Source organism: Sinohyriopsis cumingii, chromosome 5 (assembly GCF_028554795.1).
Source record: "Sinohyriopsis cumingii isolate HCF-2022 chromosome 5, ASM2855479v2, whole genome shotgun sequence".
NCBI lineage: Eukaryota > Metazoa > Mollusca > Bivalvia > Unionida > Unionidae > Sinohyriopsis > Sinohyriopsis cumingii.
The window spans coordinates 85,807,957-85,830,523 of record NC_142965.1 but is presented as its reverse complement, the minus strand read 5'-3'; the positions used below and the strand labels follow the sequence as shown (position 1 = coordinate 85,830,523).

At 35.5% G+C, this 22,567-nt stretch overlaps 1 protein-coding gene across 1 annotated transcript in view; it reads right to left on the bottom strand.

Annotated features, from left to right (window-relative positions):
* The window catches only part of LOC149799665 (potassium voltage-gated channel protein Shal-like), a 118,428-nt gene that overhangs the window by 10,552 nt on the left and 85,309 nt on the right, over positions 1 to 22,567 (bottom strand). The window contains exons 2-4 of the mRNA XM_089959019.1: positions 8,021 to 8,183; positions 1,413 to 1,598; positions 226 to 393 (exon numbers count right to left, since the gene is read on the bottom strand). Coding sequence (XP_089815145.1) covers positions 226 to 393; positions 1,413 to 1,598; positions 8,021 to 8,183 — 517 coding nt within the window. The remainder of the gene's footprint in view (positions 1 to 225; positions 394 to 1,412; positions 1,599 to 8,020; positions 8,184 to 22,567) is intronic.

Below are 22,567 nucleotides of genomic sequence, written 5' to 3'. Positions count from 1 at the left end.
TTCAGATTTCTTATGTCAAAATGTAACTTCAGTGATTGTATTTGTGAAATCTGGTCATAGTAACCGTAATAAAGGAACGTACTATTATTGTTGTTAATAATATTTACAAGAACAAATAGCCAATTCGTTTTTGTTTATTGCAAGCATAAAACAGCAAAATATATGCTACAACAAAGAATTACTAAGGTTTTAAACGTATAGATTTTCTCATTTGAATGGACTCACTTTATTGGCGAGAAATCTTCGATGTGGAGAAAACCGCCGTGGACAGCATCGTGAACTTTGCCGTTTATCAAACGACGTCAGAGAAGGATCTGGCGACGGTGGCGGTGTCTCTGACGGTTTCACTGGCGGAACAGTGTACGTCATATCCATTTCAATGAATTCTCGATCCTTGAAAATTATGTTATTATATGCAATTATATTTTAAAGACTGAAATAATTAGTGTCTAGTGTTTCAACAATATGTGAGAATTAAATATCTTTTCTGTGAACATTACAAACTCGATTATTACAACATCATCAGGTTAATGTCACTATGATGAAACAAAGACCGAGTTTAATAAAATAAAACTGATAATAAATGAATGCTGACTTTAAATAGTGCATGCTTTTGCAATATTCAGATAATGTGAAAATGCTTCACGACCTTAATAAATTTAAAATGCATGTGTTTAGTCTGAGTATAAATCATGCTATGGTTGTTGCTAAATTCTAACAAATCCTTATTTTGAGGACATTATTAGGTAACAAATAATTGTTATTATTTATGTCATGATGTTTGGGACAGGAACATGTTGAACAGGAACGTTTTTGTTTCCTCATTCAGTAAAGCACATAAAACTCTGAATATCAAATGAAACACCATGAACATTTGGTAAGAAAAAACGTCCTAAAAACTGGAGACAAAAGGAAATGAAAATAGCACGGGTTCTTTGATTAATCTATAATATGAGGCTGAAATGCAAATTAAGGTGAAATGCTAATTAAGGTGAAATGCTAATTAGGGTGAAATGCTAGAAATTCAAAATTATGGGACAGTAGCTTCAGGATGCGTGCGAGTCACTATACATTACACACGAGATGCAAACGATGCACAGCTGCATCATTATGATACATTTGTGCACTTTATCTGGATCAAAGCAAAGAATAAGTGTCTCTTCCATCAAGTAGAGAAGGAAATATAAGATTGTCTGAGTACAATGAAAGTGGACAATTCCGTACATAACTGATTGCTTAATAATTTGAAAACCATGTCATAAATCTACAAGCTTATCAGTGTGTGTGGGTGCGCGCGCGCTTGTGTGTGTGTGTGTGTGTGTGTGTGTGTGTGTGTGTGTGTGTGTTGTACGGATGGTAGGAGAAATTAAACGTGCAAGGTAAGGACGTCGATGTGAACGTTCTATTCTTACTGTTGTTTTCTCTAAACAGCTTAATAAATGGTGATGCTGCATCTCAAATACGTCAGTGTCCCTGTAATCGTCTACTTCAATACCACTTTCCTTTGCCAGAAGGAGTTCCTCTGCTCTCTTTTTGCTGCTGATGAAGGCCGCACTATTCGCGTTCTTGGCCATACGAATACGAGCCAGCCTGGCTTTCTGCAAACAAACGTTAACATAACTGTGAAAAGAAATATAATGAAACAAAACAGCAAATCGTGCTGTTGCAATAACCTTGATTCAAAAGTTGCTGGATACGGCGTATAGCAGCAAAAGAAATAGTTTATTTGAAGTGTTTAACCGGCATGTATTTTAAGTCATTGGCCACCAGATAAATTGTTGGCAATAAAGATACATAATATATTCCCTTTAACAGACCTGTCCTCGTCTTTTTCATACTCCGAGTCATATTTATCTTCCCGGAATCATCGACAAATCTGTCATTATTTGTATTAGTATATCTGCGTAAAATTACACTTATTCCACCTCTAATTTGACTTTCTATCGTCAGGAACATGCCATGGTATGTCAAAATATTAAATCAGGTTCATTGTAATAATGAGTTGTGTCAAATGTGTAGTCATCATAAGACTTACCTGATTCTTGAAAAATGGCGCATAATAGTAGCATGCTTTTCGTAGGGTCGGAGGTATCCGAATGTGTTTAGATCAAGTGTGATATTATAGCATGATCATGCCAAGAAGAGTCATCTGACATGTTTCAGTCACTCAGACATTGAACATAAAGTTATCGACAAATCCAATCCTTCTTGTAACTATTCTTTCCTTGTAATCATTCATGAGCCCATCGATTATGAAAATAATATTGTTAGCGTCGTGGACAATTTTCATCAGCCACTTTACATGTAGATTGGTTGTTCCAATAATTACTTCACTATTATCGTCTGGGTTTCTAGTTTAATTCCACTGAGGGAGATACGGATCAGAATCCTAAATCAGCTCTCGTTCGGCCCTTATTTACACTGGTACCTTCTGACCTATCACGTTACACGAGGAGTCTATTCATAATTGGACACTCCCGTTCTTAATACTGGGATACATATCGAAACCGCATATTTAACATTCAAGAAAAATCCTTACATTACCCACACCTCCTGGAAATGCGAAGCTGGTTAGAGATCTTGTTAAGGAGAAACAAATTCTTTAAGAAGTAGGAGACTAATGAGACTAGCTGGATACATATGAAAAGGAAAATTCAAATTTGATGATTGTAAAGTCGACTTCAGTAACGGATGCGTGCAGGCATAATGTTTAAATCGTATCTGAAACTGAGATGGGTTGAAGAGATTAGTTGACTGTGAAACCTCACATGGATCAGCTAACAATTAGTCGTGTGCCAATAATTTCAACAAACTACAAACGTACAAAGCCTGGTCGTACTCGAGTTGGTGTAATACTCAGTGATGGGTCATTTTAATTAATTTCGACTGATAGCAGATTAAAATTTAACTTACCCGTATTTGAAGATGAATTTGTAGCGACATTTCCTGTCGATACCAATAGGAACAAACCGTTTTGTTTGAGAAAGCCTGACTTACAATTTCGAGTTACCATAGGAACACGTAAGCGGCATCCATACGCAATCTGGTTGAAAAAAATGAGAGATGTTTGTGGAGTGGATTTGATAAATTGAATAAAACTTCTGCATACATATTAAGCTCAATGCCATTAAAAATCAACTATTGCAAAGGCGTATGCCTTCGACAATATGTACTCTGAGGCAGAGCTTGCCACCATGAATAATGTAAAGCAAATATGCTAGTGTTACTTCCTGGCCCAGGTGTAAGACCATATCTTAAATGTGGCATCGGTATCAACTCTGACGGCCATGTGGATCTGTTCGTCAATATTATTAGGCGAATACAACACAGCAACGCAGACACATGTTATTGCACAGACATTTGTTATTCCACAGTCACGTGTGATTGTACAAAGAGAAACAAAAATAAATGAAATAATAGCAAGGATCAAAGCAATTGCAGTTTTTTATCCTAGTAGAGTACAAAAAACTAAAACAAGTTATTGGAGGAATTCTATTTAGAGAAACCTTTCCCCTTATATAAGTATGCATAACGTGCTTCAGCTAAACCAAATCGTTCAGCAGCATAGAATACAAATAGCAAGTCGTATTTAAAAAAAACTTACATACTTGAATTATTGAGACCTATACTTGCACTGAATCAACCTGCTCCATCATCAGTTGACAATGCAGCAAAAAATAGAACTGAAACAATTTGATAAACCTAAAACGTAGTAAGATAGCTAAGCGCACGAATTTATAAGACGAACAACACAAGCAACTGCAAAGACTATTGAATACATGCCACGGGTGAATGAGGAAGTCAAAAAAGACGTTACAGAGGCGATTGCTTGAAAAGTACGCGTGACACCAGAATAGCAGTCACAAATGCATACACCGATTCAATACTTTAACGAAACACCTCACCAGGTGATCTTAAAATACCTATAGGCGTTGATATCCAACTTCCAAACTGGAAAGTGTACATGGTAAAAAGTCCATAAAAATCACACGATCAACACACGAAGGTTGAATGACTAAAATGGTATTCACCGAGTTTAGTGAAAGTAACCAATACACCGGTGAACAGTGCAACAATTTGTACAAACGTATGATGCAAATGCGACCGGAACAGTTGGCAATGTATACACGTTAACCAGTGACGTCATTACAACACGAATTGTCAAGACAGTGGCGTCCTTGGTCGCGAATAACTGAAATCAATAAAATACCAGTAACTGATATTCTGGCAGCTTCATCTAAATATCCCAAAAACGAAGAAGAACGCGAAGGAATAAACATTGGATAGCGCATAAAATTAACATGTTAAACGTGCTCGTGTCCGGATAATGCTTGTTTATCAAAGCTAGACGTAAACGTACGTGGGGTCGAAAGGGAATGTTAATAAATGACAAGCGGCATCTTGCTCGTGATTTTACACCAGTAGTACCACGTATTGAGACGCCATAAAGTGTAATAAGTTTTGTACACAGTTGTCTAATCAGCATTATTAGCTGATGGAGATGAAAATCATTTCGAAGCACTCAACGTTTATCCGGATGGCTACTAAACCATATTTTTGTTTGAGATTAGTTGCATCATTATATTAATTTTGGATCGGCTGGCAGCCGTTGCTAACATCCATAACAATTTTGAACCACTTCTCAAATAATATCTGCTTCAAAGTGGTGTTACAAAACCTTTCTATCAACAGTCATATAAGTTTGCTAAGGGCCAAGTATAAATTGATCTCTGGAATAACCCCGATGTACCAATGTCAGCTCGAGGTCAGCTTGGACTCATCACTCATGAAATCGCTGAAGCGTTGACTACACTACCAATTGCAAAGTGATAATCACCGATCTGTCTATCCCAGTACGTTCACGGTGAATATTTTATACCAGTATTAACTCAGCTAGAAAAAGAAAGATCTCGACTGTTATTCAGCAAAGATGCAATTGTTCGGGTACCATTTATTGAGCAATGACAATCGTCTGATTAAGAAGTATACGCATAATCGAAGTGTGTTAAATGAAAAAGGCACTAAACCCCCACAACATACATGCCGGAAATTTATATACTCCACATATCAGGTTTAATTTACAATGGTATGATGGTTGTACCAGTGAATAAGGGTAATTGGCTACAAATTCAGGTGCATCTTGCACCTGGACGTAATGAGACCGGGCAGGGTATGCCTGTCGTGCAATTGTACTACGCGATTCTATTATTAATGCCAACGACATGAATAAATAATGAGTAAATAATCGAAGCAGAGAAACAGCTGCGAAGCGAAAATACCAAAAAAAACCACGTTGATTGTAAAGTGTAAACCCGAGTGTTTGGTTGTAGATGATATGTGCGATCTTGCCACAGCACCAGCGTTGTTCTTGGTGTGGCTGGAGTCGCAACCACAACATCAACATTTGCCGCACCAATCGGAATTATTGTCGGGACTATAGCGATAGTAACCGGTGTCTCTGGTGGTACTAGTAAATCAATTTCGATACAAGTTCATTCAGAACTGCTTGAAGCTTCCAAAGTAGTTTCAACGCGATCAGCAGACTGCATTCGGTAGTTATCGAGGAAAAAATAATTGGCATGGCCGAGTTTTAGATTGTGATAGCGGAAATGAAAAATCATCAACAACTTCGGGCACAGATAAGGAACCATGTAGCGGATTAACAGACAATAAAAGTCGAGTAAAACAATATTTGTTTTCGTGGATTAGTAATGCTAGGTATCCACTGGGTTCACATTGTATCTGACTTGCCTTCGAAGCCATGGGGAAAGTAGAGGCTGTAGCGACTACTTAGAACTCAGAAGGACAAAAAGTACCGGCATAATGACACTGTTTGAGCTGAAAATACGGTAAAGGTATTAAAATTTCTTTTTTTCCACAGCAGAATATGCGCCTTAACATCTTGTGTACTACTATTGCCTGGCGTCAAGATGTTACGGTACATCGCCCCATGTCCCCTGTTGAGGCTCTCTTCGAGTTTGCCATCCTACTCACAATCAGAATGATAACTTCATTGGCGCCGTGTGGTCTTCTGAGTGAACCGCTATCAACCATCCTGAAAGTTTGGTTGAAAGATTCGTCAATTAGCGCAAACACTGCAGCCACATGTCTGTCCTCAGTACTGCAACAGTGTGAATTTTGTAACATTATTATTGCATCACACATCTGACTGAATCTTGAAGTGGTCAGAGTGAAACGAAATAATATATATTAACTAGTGGGTTAGATAACGTAATAAATCGCTAAAATGCAATGGTTTATCATCTCTGGTTTATGGCATGATTGATGCTTAATTGAAATAAAGGTTAGACATATGGAGAGGCAGTGTGAGTGTGGATTTAAATAGAGGAAAACTACAAAGTGGAGACAATCCTGATACACCTTTGTGACATTGGAAGCAAGTGCCATAAAGTGAATTGTTTCTAGAAATCCGGTAATGTAATAGGGCCCGAATAGAAAATTATTCTACCACTGATGGGCGTATGTTAATGTTCGAAAGTTATATCAATTTAATCCTGATTTGCTAAAAAAAATAAATGGTGTTGCTTCCAGACTAAATTTAATGCTTTAAGTATTTTCCCTCGATAAATTATCCAGTCTATGTTTTTCTACAGATGGGGGAAATTCTTGACTGGGGGGTGGTGGTGTAAAGAAGTATTATCTTGTTATGAATTGTCCGAGGAACGGGTGTCTGGAAGTTTGAGGGACATGGAACTTAAAGGAAAAAAGAGATTCTGCTACACAGAAGAAAGCAAGTCTCGGAAAATACAATGGTGAATAGTTCCGTATGCATACCCATACAGACGCAGAGAGACGAGACAAAGTACGGTTGATGCAGGATGGAGAGATAAAGAAGCAAAAGGAATACGTTGACTCTAACCTATTATCAACGTTGAATTTGGAAGGACTGGCTAATTGCTCTTTTTATAGAGATTGTAATTTTAATTCTAAAATGTGCATCATTCAGATGTCATGTTCAATTTCATTTTGTTTACATAATTGATTAAATTGTCAATATTGTTATATGGGGGCTCGTGTTGTTATATACTGTATTTCTGCTCAGATCTCTTCACTCCATCCATTAATTTCATATTTTATTTTACTCTTTACTCGCTGCGGACAATAACACCGTGGTAGATAATCCTCTAGAAAGCGATGACCAGACAACCAGGTAGCAAGCACTTTGTCTGCTTCATTAATCAAGCAGTGCTACAAAATATTCGTCATATAGCAGTATATCAGCAATGCTTAAAAAATACTTGTACAACTTCTTCCAATCCGACAACAGGCACCAAATACTTAAGGGGGGCATGCCAAAACGAAGTTTTGCAGCTTTGCTGGCAAACCTTCCTTCCTTTTATGTTTGTATTATGTTTTCACTCATAGATTTGTTCATGCGCACAATAAATCGTCTCGAACCCGCCGCTTGCCTATACGAACTAAAGAGAAAAATAACAGGCCCATTTATCGATTTTAATATTGCTAAAGTCGTGGAAAGCACTTATTCCAATAATTACCTACCGATTATCTTTTTGATTTCTCGCTTCTCTCTAGTTCTTTCTCTGTCGACAATACGCATCAGAATCTCTAATCAATTCAAAGTTATAGGCACTGGTACCACGTGACCTGCCACGTTACCCGACAAATATATTTATAATTGTATCTAAACGTTACGGTTAAGATGCAGGTGAAAATCAAATCGCTGCAACACAATACATCAATTGAACTTTAGACTGTATCTATCCAAATTGCATCTTGTTGGTCTGTCTACATGATCTTTCAGTGTATTCAGCGGAGATCAGTCCGACATCTCATGTTTTTGTGTTGATGCCAGTCTGTGTTTTTGTTTTTATGTTTTATTCTTTTGGGGAGGTGGGGGGGGGGCATTTTATGCAATCTGTTTAGGTAAATCATTATTAGAGCATACTTGTATTGATTGATACATGTCAACGTGCAGTGATAAATATTTAATCATGTCAAGCACCCAAACATTCGAACGGACATTAAGCATATGTATCACCTTCTGTGCTTTTCTCTTGTCAGCCCTTTGGTTTTGATGGTATATCCTACTGAAGTTTGAAACAATGACCGGAACAGGCAATGCGATCACCAGTACACCACTGAGCGAACAGATACCTCCCACAAGTTTCCCCATAATTGTCCTCGGGACCATGTCACCATATCTGAAAGAGGGAAAGAAAACTTTGTAATACAAAATACATATTTAAATACTTTCATTCATATCAGTGATTGATTTCAAAAGTGTACCTGCAGTAATAACATGTATACGTTTGTCCGTCTGCATTACCTTATAGACAACATGCTCTTCGTGTATCACACATTTGTATTTCGTAGAGGATCGCTTGTCTGTACTCACAAACCCAAATACTCACTCTGCTAAGCGCACAAACCTAATCCCAAAAGAAGAGGGTGGAACAAAGTCGTGTATATTGATATTTGTACGTAGCAGATACACTCGTATGATGAGCAAGTAACTCCTATAAGTAAGCAATCACTACGGATTTCTGTACAGAGTCACTCCACAGTTCAGTGCACGGTCAGTCTAGATCTCAGTATAAAGTCACTCCAGATCTCAGTACACAGTCATGTCTTGATCTCAGCACACAGTCACTACAGATCACAACACACTGTCACTCCTTATCGCAGAACACAATCATTCTAGTTCTCAGTACAGTCACTCCAGATATCAGTACACAGTCAATCTAGATCTCAGTTCACAGTCAATAGAAATATCAATACACAGTCACTTCGAACCCTCAGTACACAGTCAATCCGGATTTCTCTGACAGAAATTGTGGTCTGTATAGGTTCAAATATAGACAAATAGAAGCAAAACAAAAACACCGGAGTCGAAAGTACTCTGCCTGGCTCAAATTATACGTGTAGCTGTTAATGGTAATTGTTTCTTTGCTTTGTAAGATGGGTCATGGCAAATATTTAAATAATAATGACGTGATAATGATTGTGACGACGACAACGATTATTATTATTATTATTATTATTACTATTTGTGTTTCCGTCATGAAGATTGAAATTATTAGTAACATAATCTTTGTATCATCATCAAATAGGATATTAAAATAAAACCATCAGCAGGCATCATAATCATCTTTGTCTTCCTCCTCTTCCCCTTCACCATATTATTTAACGCTTTATAAATATACATCCATGCACCACAATAATATTATATATAAATATTTGATATTAATTCCTTATGTACAACAAATATATTGTATATGATTCATATGAATGTATAAATCTTTTCCAGTACGGGTAATGGGGGACAAGACTCTATGAAAGCGAAATACTTTATAACCATAGAAAGCCACAATCACATATGATCCATTGTCATTTCCGCCTTTGTAACAAGAATACACCGTGCGATGAGTTCATTCAATTAGTCAAGTAACCTTATATTTGCACTGAACAGTTTGATTCAATATACTCTCTCTTGTACATTATTCTGAGTTCATTTTTGCGCGAGAAAGCAAGCCCAGATCATAAACATAATTTATTGACACGAGCTGACTGACTTCTGTACAGTTTACCTTTACACCTACAGCACTATAGACAGATGATGCAATAATGAACATAATTTATGGACACGAGTTTAATGACTTCTGTACATTTAAAACCTTTAAACCTACATCACTCTAGACAGATAAAGCAATAACGAACATGATTTATGTAATCGTTACCACATACGTCCTTGCTTTTATGCAACCACTTTTTCTTTTCTTCTCTATTTATCGCCATTTTTATCAATCCTTTGAAGTTATCTCCGTGGGTTGGAAGTGAATCAGGATAAAACATACATAACGGCTGGTATAATCATTTAATCTGTGCTTAAAAGTTATTTTAATCTAATCACTCTTCTGATTCTTCCTCTCCTTGATTTATGTCTCGAAATCGTAGGCCATTGATCAAGGGATATTTTCATATACCAAATAACATATTTGATTGATACGTGTTACAACGTCAAATTGGATTAATGTTCACCGAGATTCATGCTAATTACAAGCTGACGTGATCAATCTTTGTCAGGAGATGTGCCCTTAAATGCAACACCAAGCACGTATTGGCAGTAACACTATCGTATTCAGCAACGTAAGAGTCGACTTCAGATACATTGGTAGATTTTCGGAAAGGTCGACGTTTACCATCTTATATGTACGATGCTTTCGGACATAAATGTGTGAGGGTTAAGAATGGTTTGGTAATGACATTGACATATGGAAGCATGTTCATGCAAATTCGCTCTGATGTTGTCTGACTTACAAATGCCAATGTGAAAGAGAAACATATTTTATAATCAGCCAGTAATCCGTGTATGATTTGATAACTGTAAAAATGAAACAAATAAATTTGAAGCATTTACGTTTGAGATAACATGTCAAATTATATTCCTGAATAATTCTGAGAAAGAACATTTTGTAAGCTAGATGTAGATAATATATATGTTATGTATTGTATATTAAATACGGTTCATACTGAAGAACCACAGGTTGCATATATGTATATATTAGCACTGTATGGCAAGTCAGCATAATAATTTCCATATCTTTCCAATTAAAAGTAATGTTTTTAAATCTTAAAATAAAGAACTGTATAACAGCGAAAACACTGCGTACATTCAGAGAGAAAACACTTTAACTGGTATCTTATTTGATTAGTGGTATATACCTTAAGTACACTAACAAATTCAGAAAACTTAATTATTTTTCTTTAATTTAAAATACGGGGACTTGACAAAGATATTATACTTATAGTTGTTGAGGGTTGTTTTTTTTTTTTTTTTGTCTTTCATTTCCATGTTGAAGAAATTCATGATATCCTGTCCCATCACGTCCATAATAAATAAAGCTAATATTTTTGCTGAAGCGAAATTACCTCAATATGTTCCTCAAAATATGTGCATTGATCCGCTGTTTTAACCAAAATGAGCAGGTTATCTCGATTAATTAGCTATCACATGTGAGAGTAATATGACTGTATGCTAAAAACGTCCAGGCCCATTATCCACGAAACTTCCTGATCTTCAAACAAGATTTCAGAATCAAGACAGCCAAACTAACAACAAAAATAATAAACCCATAACTAATGTGATAAGAAAAAAAATGCGAATCAAATCTTCAATTATTTTTCCGATTCCATCGTTTTGTTTAATCAGAAAAGGTTTACAAATTCAAATTTTATCTTAACTGTTAACATTTGGTTAAATTTAATACTCGGATCATTTCATGATTGTCGAATCAGCTTTTCCAAGGTACGATCAAAATACGTGTGCGGGAGTAATCCTTCTAGCATATGTAGCAATTAGTACATTCCTAATCGGGACCCCGGATGGCCGAGTAGTCTAAAGCGCTCGCCTTTACCAGTCACGGCCATTTCACCTTAGTCCGCGTATGTTCGAGTCTCAAGCTCCGCCACTGTATGTATGTGAGAAAGCTTGTCAGTAGCTTCCCGTGGGTCAGTGGTTCTTGCGGGAGGGTATTCCTGGGTTCTCTCTCCACAATTTATACTGGCCGTCATGTATAGGTTGTGCTGAATAATGGCGTTAAACCCACCAATACAACAACAGCATTCACAATCCTATATTTGCTTAAACATCCTATATAATCCTGGGGAAAATACCAATTATGGGTGTAGAAGGCAAGCGAAGAAACTGGAAAATACGTAAATTATTTACGTTCATCTTGTGTAGATATTAAATATTCCGAAGGGAATCTACTTCCTATCTCGATAGTCGATTGATCTATTAGCATTGACGGATGGCTGGTACAGGATATATTAATATATTACAGAAGACAGTTCTAAGTGTATGTATATTATAAGGTTTCATTGACAAAATGCAGTAGCCTTGTTTAACACAAAGTAAGTCTGTCAGAAATATATTTTTGATGCACACTGACTGCCAAATGAAAAAATGGAAAGTCCATTCCTGCAACAGAGCCAGTCGCGCGGTAGCAAATGCTAGGATGCACTTCTCTATATTTCTTAGGCTTTTATAGAATAAACACATATGCTGCATTATTTATCGTGGTTCTCTTAGTATTGATTTTTGTGTACATGACCTCATAGAAATTTCCTGATCATAGCCATATGGAATTTGCATCAACGTGTTAGGAGTAGAAATAACAATATAAGTACAGATTTCTTATGAATACATCTTAGATGGCAAAAGTAGTTTCTTGATGACAACCTATTATACTCGCTTATAAGTCGAGTCAAAGTGTTAGGTGTAAACATCAGAACAAACAACATGGTCTGCCGAAACATTGTGCTATGGCATATTAGAGTCCATGTTTTGCTGGACTCGACTTGTAAGAGAGTGCATACGGTTCTTAACGTTCTTGAAAACTGACCGTGAGCTATTGTTTGACTCTGTATGATATTTAGCCATACGTTGATATAGTATTAGTGTATTTTGCCTACCTTTGATACCAGTTTTGTTTCTTTTTTCACAACATGCAAAGCCTAGCATTGACAACTAGTGAAAGTGGTATAATGAATACTTTGAAGAAAAGAACCAAAGATTATATACCTCTGTTAATTTATTTCATTCTACACGTAGGGATGTTGATAGGCATGTCGTGTTTCCGAAAAAGAATTTGTATAAAAAGAGTAAAATAATTCAAAATTGAATTCATCAAGGAAACTTTTGAGAAAGGTGTCTGACTTGAAAACTAGCAATCAGAAGGAATTTGGGACATTTTTGAGAACGCAGGAAAGAATATAATGATAGGATATATATATATATATATATATATATATATATATATATATATATATATATATATATATATATATATATATATATATATATTGGTGTTTCCTGAGCTGGATATGTAATTGATGGTGAAATTTTAAAGGCTATAAAAGGTTCGAGCAAACAATAACATATGGAAATGACGTTGAAATTGATGACAATATTTATACGGTCACTAATCTTTCAAAGTTTTGAGAGCCATATCTAAGTAAAATTTTGACTGCTGTTTTTAACATTGATTACTTTTTCGAAGATGTGGCGATGATTCCATTGTTCCCATAATTGAACACTGTGATAAATATAAGTTGAATGGTCAGAGAGGTATTACCATGCTTAGTTTCATATCCAACGTTTCACACGAATTTTAAGCAATATACTGAATATTTAGTCATATAATTATCATTTTTAAGCACGGTATTGGTAAAAGGTGTATCATTTTTGTACTGCATATCATTGTTACTATGCATATTACACAGCAAAGGCTGTACATAGCTTTTATTAATTTTACAGAGATCTTTGACAGTGTATATGAAAACGGCCGTTGGTATATAATGTTCAAACCTCGTGTAAACGCTGGGGTTTCTAACGTTGTGAGACTAATGCACAAACATTTTTTGAATCTCATGTAATACAGCTTGGTTAAGTTTCTTCTTTTTTCATAAAAATGTTGGACTGGTTTAAGGATATTCAAATTCATTATCCCTTGAAGATCTTTAACTTCGTTAACAAGTCCATATAATATTAAACCAACAATTATTTCTTTGTTTTTTTAAGTATTCTTCACTGACTATCTGGGCCTGTTTTCGGAAACTATTGAGGGAGTTCAGTTATTACTTGATAGGCTGCATGAATGATGTATTAAATGGAGTTTAACGGTGAATGTACAACAACAATGGTCTTCGGTTAAAATGGTTTTCGAAGAGATCTAAAAAATGGAACATATTTGGGAAAACGCTAGACGACGATGATTAACAATAAAACTATTTAGGTCTTTATCCAGCAGCAATTGTAAGTTTTCACTGGCACAACCAGAGGTAGCAGAAAAAGATGTAAAACCTATGCTTATTTTGTTGTGTAATATAAGGATAATTGTAATGATATTTCAAACTTGGCTATGAACTATCTGACACTCGAATATTACCTATATTATCTTCTGCCTTAGAAACATGAATATTTCATCCTCAGAAGCATTTTAAGAAGCACGCAGTAAAATTATAAAAAGTGTTAAGTTATATCTCGCATGCAAACAGGTAATAAAAAATGAGTTCAATCCAAATCTCCATAAGCAAAAGATGATTTCCAGAATCATCAAGGACTGGCATAAATTAAGAGAAAAGGAAAATGCAAATTGATTTAATTTATCTACCTAATATTGGAATGATATAGTTTTCCAAATATGTGGTTATGCTCTGAGTAGGTGAATATGAAATTGTTTTTCATCGATCTTAAAGCAAGACCGATGGATATTTTTATTAATTTCTTGAGTTATATTAAAAACTTTAGTGTACATTTGAGATTTAATGAATTTTTCAAAACAAATTTTACATATGAAAAATATCTGAGTGTATTGAACAATTGGATTCATAGAACAGCATTCACTTTACACAATTAAGGGGTTCGTTCCCTTTTTACCGACACCGATATATATGGGCAGAACACTTTGGATAGAAACCAAAAACCTTGTATATTTACTGACACCGACAATATTGATTCTATAAAATAGAGATTCTGACTGGTTTCTTCCTCCATATATCACGTGAATGATTTACTTACATTCCATCAATATATGATTTCCTTGCTATTAATGAATCTCTCAACTTGAACCTGACCCCAATCAATATTTGATACGTGTATATTTGTGTGTGTGTGTGCATCCATCATCCATATATATATATATATATATATATATATATATATATATATATATATGATATTCTCGTCAGTAAAATATAATTGAAAATTGAAACTGAAGAAGCACAAGTGTTACAACTAGTCAAAAAAGCAGGTAATGCAAAAATGTATCATAAACGTTGTATGATTCGTGAGAAAATTATTGGAGTTGTGACCCCACAAAGCCCCATAAAAGCGAACCAATCAATACCATATGATGGCTCGTAGTAATGGGGTCGTTTTCTGTTAAATAGTTTTCCTGTTAATGTGGTGAAAAAATGTACTAACCCCCCCCCCCTCTCTCTCTCTCTCTCTCTCTCTGTTCCGGTAGTACAATGTGATTCAACTTCGCGCCATAGCTTCAGTTGTTCAATTGTTTTAGGCAAGGTATAATGGATCTAGAGCACACTTTAGAACGTCATATTAATCTCTCAGAGTGGCCAAATGTCAAAGCTTAAAAGCCCATAGAACGAATTATGAATAAATATGTTGCATTGCCCAAATAGTAGTTAACAAATTTCTTCTCAAATATGCTTTCTAAACTGCCTCGACTTGCAAAACCTAATCATTGTCACGTGACAAATAATTGCCTTCATCATTATCCGCGGTAGGCAATAATCAATATTTAGCAATACGTTTAGGTCAATGACTGTACAATTCATATTCGCCTAGAAATTATTTCAGAGGAAATCACGGCAGCAACATCAAAATTATAATATATATATATATATATATATATATATATATATATATAATATAAAACATGCCTATTTGGAGAGTACCTACCTTCACCCCACCTACAAGAATAAGAATAACTGTACGGCTTAACTGCAGTATTGGCTGCATGTCTCTTGTAAAGACTACTTGTGACTCAACAGATGATGTTTTTATTGAATGCTATTCCACAAGTTAACTATTTTTAATTTAATATTTTTAATATCGTCGGAAATTAGAGGAATAGAGTCTCATTCAGTGAAATGACATCATAGTGTATTATTAGAATGCACTAGTGCGGATGTTAAGTTCAGATTGTTAGACAACAAGTCTATTTCGAAAATAAATCTTTCAATAAGGCATTTCCTTGAAGAAAATGAGCATCACAAACTAACCAGATATTAAGATGGCACCTTATATTTCAGTACTTCAGGAACTTAGATATTTTATTGAAGCAAATTATGTAGAAAACGAAGAACTCTACTATCATGTTCAATATACATTTTGAGACATTTTGCTATCAGTTTATTCCTATGTCTTCCGCGTGCTACATAGGAACTTTGTCAACCCTGTGCTCCGACGCTAAATGGAAAGAATTCATTCTTTTGTGTTTTTCACATTCTGCACTAAATTCCATGTAGAGAAAATATTGCAGAAAATGCCGTCAAAGCTAAGCGTGATGTAGTTATCAAAACGTACTGTGGCATTTCTAATTTAAATCGTTACGGTAGTGACATTATCTTTCAAAGGAACGTAATCCACGATGAGGCTTACTTTCGACGAATTGTAAGATCGATTGAGACATAGAGCCACTGCCTAAACTCTTAAAGTATTCCGCATTCGTAGATTGATACAAGGTTGCAAGATTATTACACTGTTTCTTTCTTCTTTTGTATTACCCAAAAAAAAGTCACTTTATCGTATTCTTTATACATTTGTATTACACATGTTTGTTATTTTTTCTCTTTTTGGAATTAATATATCTTTGATACGTAAATATGTTAATCACGCATGGATTATATGAACTATAAACTCATTTCTCCATTGAACCATTCGTACTTGTATTTGGTCACCGGTATTCAGTTTTGTCAATATCGCTTACAATTAAGCATTAATAAACATAACATCTGACGTCATTGCCCATTTTTGTAAGATTACTGATTTCAGAGATAATGATTTTTCTGAGCCAATTATAATGGTCATGGAAACACATTATGTTTGTAATAATATTTCAATCCAAAATTTGCACGATAAGGTGTGTTATATACCATAATCATTTACTATCGTAAATGCGAAAATATCTCAGTTAATCCACTATGGCTTAACTAATTACAATCCACTCTGTTTTAATACGTAAATAGCATGGAATTCACCTACTGAGTGCTGTCACCAACTTTGGCATTGAGCCAAGTAAAAACGCGACTCAAAGCTTCTAAACGTCCAAGTACAATAGACTAAGCAAAATACATGTGTTCGATTGATAAAAACGGGTTTTTCAAAAAAAAAAATGTTTTCCGCTTATCAAATTAGTTGCATTATTTTTTTTATTCAAGTAAGCTATCGTTTATTTGCAGTTAAAACGTGTATCATGATTACTGAAATATATATGAACAGACCTCCTGAAGGTCTGGCAAGTTTAGGTTAATATCCGTTTATCTCCATATCGTTTACACGATACGCAAAAATCAATGAAAACATAATTATACGAACACCACCCTCCATCATTGGTTCCTAAATTTACGAATTTTGCCATATTCGTAAAGTATCTTATTAACATTGAAACAAGTATGTTACAGTATTATTATTATTATTATTATTATTATAGTATCTGTAAAAAAAAACGTGAAGAACTTAAAAAACAAAACACGAATGTAATTTAATCATTCTCTGCATTTGTTTTCAGATAGGAGATATTTTATAATTCAGGTGTGAAATATAGAAAGTTTTGTTCATATGAAGAGAGAGAGAGAGAGAGAATATCTTCAGTTTCGAGTAAACATAAGTAAATATTTACGAGTGAAGTGAAAGAATTTTACGAACGACTATACAATATGTTCCACTTCTCGAATGAAATATTCCTCATATCTACTGATCAGGAAAAAATGTTAGACTTGCAAGGATGTGTTTCTACATTATATGTCAATGAGTTAAACGACTGCATTACAACATCGATATAAATATGTTGCACAATTGTACAATCAATTCAGGACAACGACGTTTTACAAATTTATATTATTTTTATGATGTTTCATTTTGTGTATTTTGTCAAATTAATGAGAGATTTTTTGGCTGTATACGATGCACTCAAATTTCAATTGTCACCTCATTTCGGTTTTGAATTGACACATAAGCAATTTTATTACTATATTTAATTGACAAGGTTTTAAGAGGTTTTCTTTTCTTAAAATTCTGTATAGTTTGTCGTTCATTGTAACAGGTACACGATACTGTACGGATGTCGAAGAATTTCAAATAACAACCGGTCATGTAGGTTCCGTAACTGAGAATATGCGTGATTCGCGTGGAAAAATAATTATATTAATGTTAATATTGAAAGACTAACGTTCCATATATAGGGTTAATGTTTCGGCATTCTTTATGGGACCAAAGTGTATACTAGAGGTTCAACAGTCTTGACACATTTTCAGATCAATTCTTCCTGACAGATTGAGAGAGAGAGAGAGAGATTCCTGACAGATTGAGAGAAAGAAAGAAAGAAAGAAAGAAAGAAAGAAGAAGACGAAGAAGAAGAAGAAGGAGAAGAAGAGGAAGAGGGAGAAGAAGAAGAAACACATGAAATTAAATGCAGAAACATATACATAATGGCAGATATACGTCCTAAATGGAAAGATAAAGTAGTTCCAAAAGAGATATCGCTATAATAGTTTTTCCCTGATATTTCAATATCTCAATATGAACTGTATAATATATCCTTAAATATAACATAAGAAAATACAAGAGTTCCCACCATTCCATGCAAACTTTGTATGTATGTGCCTACAGAAGTTGTACTTGCAGCAAGCAAAACGAGTATTTTGCAAACTGGAATAAATAAATGGAAACTGCGTCACCTTTCAATCATGGACATTTTTCTTTTCTTCCTTTCTTATCGAAGAAATTTGCGCTGTTCGTGTCTATGCAAAATTATTTCCCCTGTAATGACAACAATGTTAAAATGCCGGTTTGTTTGCATTGCTGAATCGGTCTTGCTTTCTGGTCAGCTAGTGCAAAGTAGTTTACAAAATCTTAAATATTTAATTTATTACAGCAGATTAGGTCCGATCAAGCCGACCACTCTCCCAATGATCAGATTATCATTGTGATTAAAAGTGAGTTGTATTTACGATAGGGGTTGGGGTGCTGAAGAGTAGGTTTAATCTTCTAAGCTTCGATGCAGTAGCAGGTTTGGTAATAATGAAATTGAAGTGTTCTTTATTACGTTAATATCAAATAAATTTGAGAATGTGATGCAAAAAAAACCTCAACTAAAACGGATTTTTGTGCCATTCGATGAAATGTGTCAGATATAAGTGGAGATAAAAGAAAATATTATATGGGGGTTTTTGTGCATAAATTAATTATTGACTGTGCAAAATAGAAGCGATTCATACTTTTCTTGAAATTATAATGCATTATTTTTCAAAACTATTCCCTGTTAGAGAAATAAACTGGTGGAAGAAAAAGTAAGTGGCATTGATTCGGAACAACTTTTTGGGAGGGGGGACTTAGATTTATCTTTCTTAAATTGTGGCCACTAAACACCTTTACAAATATTCTTCTGTTGGAGTATGTACAAAAACGAACTAACTATAGCCATTATATTAACTTTAAAATGAATTATCTCCAGGAAATTGAAATAAAAATATATTGGTTCGACTGAGTGCGCCTGAAATCGACCGGCCAAAATTAAAAACGATTGATCGCTAAAGTCAGATGACATTTAACAATTGTCCTCATCTTTTACTGCGAAAACATCAAAGTTTATCATCGAGGTTCAAATCAATTTTTTCTTTCTTCTAAACAATGAATCCTTTTAATGTACTCATTACAATTTTAGAAATTCAATACCTTTTTGCGTTCATTGTTTATCTTGTTTTCCTATGTTATGCAATCGACTTCAGCACCCATTTTTTATTACATTATATATCTTTTAAAGGAATTACGCTGGCTCTTGGGACTAATATGTCGTGAACGTCATCATTAGTGAGCGTTGTGAAGTAGCTGTCACAGTTTGCCATATTGAAGATTCTTTAAAAACAATCCTTTAGTTGAAGCAAATTCGATCGCTTTTTTACTTTATACATTTCATTTACCATTTGAGCCAAAGTGTAACCATTTTTCCACCATACTTACAAAAGTATTAGATTACATGATTTTGGGGGAAGGGGTTACTAAAGACAGACTCGAATAGAAATTAAACTCTCTCACACGTCTAATCTAAAGACTTTAATATCATTGTGAATGTGAAATGGGTGTGCTTTTGTAAGCCGTTGTTTTTTGTGTGGCTTCACATTTAGTAACTATCCATCACCAAGATGAGCTTGGAAAGCAAACGGGCACTCATACGTCCTAAAATCATTTGGCAATTACGCTGTCAACAAGGGGCTTTGTGGCTTTGACAACTGGTCTAAGCGATATCTAAATTAGTCTTCGTGCGTGTTCCAAGCCCACTGTCAATAAGTGACTTATGGGCTTTGACAGTCTAAGCCGCATGGAAAATGGCCTTATGACATATTGCAAGCCCACTTTTAATATATGGCTGTATGGTTTTGACAATGTGTCTAAGTAGAATGGAAAGTGGCGCAGTGACACTCACTATGTGAGGATCGACTAGCAGATGACAGTGGTTGTAGAAAAAGAAAAGAAGCATATAGAGGACTTATTTGCCTTCCTCTCCCCTGCTAAATTTCATCTCGTCCGCTCCTCCACCTTTCTAAGATTTCCAGTCCAAAACTCGAATGCTGTGTTAATACATGCCATGGTACTTATTAAGACGACGTTTAAGAGTAAACACGAATTGCTCTCCAGATACTCACAAATGCAAGAGGAGGTTGGGCACACCAAGAGTGTTCAAAGGTTTTGTATACTGTATTTCAGTGATAACCGTGTAAACTATGTATTCAACACTCGACAAAGTCTACTATGGAAAAAAAAAACTGATATTGTCTTCATTCTCATACTATTTATTGTCATAGATTTTACAAGGCATACGGGTTTCACACAAATTTGAACCAGTTGCGTCTTTCCCCATGCATACAATACAGTCAAATTTTAGCATGTACTAGTGCATCTATTACAACGTATATATACCGTTAGAGTCATACTTTTAAATGAAACAGGAAGAAAGTGTAGGTAGAGTGTAAGTGTAGAAACAATCCGATGAATCGAGATACCTTGATATATATGCGTACATACATACATACATACATACATACATACGTACGTACGGACGTAAATAATAATAATAATAATAATAATAATGAGGACTTTGTATAGCGCCTAATCTTTAGAAGCTCTAAGAGCTTTACAACATTAGACAACACCTTTAAGATAAAAAACATATATGAAATTAGAAAACATAAAACACATGCTGAGTATATTTAAGGTAGGAACATTAGGTCTTTAAGTTTGTTCTTGCAGTCGAAATAAGTGAGTTTTGAGAGCACTCTTGAATGGGATCACTATGTCTTTATGTTTAAGTTCAGTGGGCAATTCATTCCACGTTGCTGGGCCCTGGTATGCAAACGAATGCTGTCCATATGACTTTGTTTTCATTGTGGGAATAATGAGTATACGATTGTCAGAAGAGGAGCGTAAGTATCTTGCTGGTGTGTACACATGGGTGAGGTCAGATAGGTATGTTGGACTAGAGTCTGTCAGTGAAACGTAGCACAGAGAACACATTTTGTGTTTGATTCTGGATCGAATGGATAACCAGTGTAGGGTACAGAGCGGCGGGTAAGTGTGCTCTGATCGTGGTACTCTAAGTATGATCCTAGCAGCTGTGTTTTGAACGTTTTGAAGTTTCTGGAGCAGATATTGAACCAGACAGAATTGCATTACAATAGTCCAGTCCTGAAAGTACTAATGAACACACAAGTATTTTAGTGGCATCAACTGAAAGATATTTGCGAATGGAGCTGATGCGTCTCAGCTCAAGATATGCAGCCTTGCATATGTTCATGACATGTTGGTGCAATGTGAGAGTACTGTCCAGAGTAACACCTAGGTTTCGTTCTGATTGTGTGAATTTAATGTTGTTGTTGTTGTTGTAGGGTTTAACGCCATTTTTCAGCACACGATAGGCTATACATGGCGGCCAGTATTAATGGTGGAGGAAGAACCCGGGAAATCCCCGGAAAGAACCACCGACCCTCGAGAAGCTACTGGCAAGCTTTCTCACATATCCACATTGGCCGAATCCGAGACTCGAACCCATGCAGACAGAGGTGAGATGGCAGTGATCCGTAACGGAGAGCGCTTTAGACCACTCGGCCACTCGGGGCCCCGTGTGAATTTAATGGTGGTGTTGATGATATTTATTTTTTGAGGTAAATAATGTGAATAAGAAAGTCTTTGTGTTGTGATCAGAATGGCCTCAGTTTAACATCATTCATCTGCAGCTTGTTACATGTCATCCATGATTTAACATCAGAAATGCACCTCTCTACACCTTAGATGGTAGCATCAACTTCAGTTGGGTGGCTAGATTTGTATATTTGGGTGTTATCAGCGTACAATTGGTGAGACACTGGATGATGATGTATGACACTTGAGAGCGACTGGGTGTATATAATAAAGAGAACAGGTCCAAGAACAGACCCCTGTGGAACACCACAACATAGATCAACTGGGCTGGAGTGTATTCCATTTGCAGACACAATTTGTGTCCTGTTGACCAGGTAGGACTTGAACCACAGTAAGGCTGTATCATGAATGCCAAATGCATGCTGGAGACGGTGAAGTAATATATCATGGTCTATTGTGTCAAATGCTGCAGAAAAATCAAGGAGGGCGAGGACTGTAACCTTTCCGCTATTCAAAGCAGAGAGAATGTCATTAACTACTTTTAGAAGGGTAGTTTCAGTACTGTGGAAAGGGCGATATGCAGATTGTACATTGTTAAAAAGACTGTTTGAATTTAGATGAGATACAAGCTGGGATAGAACAACC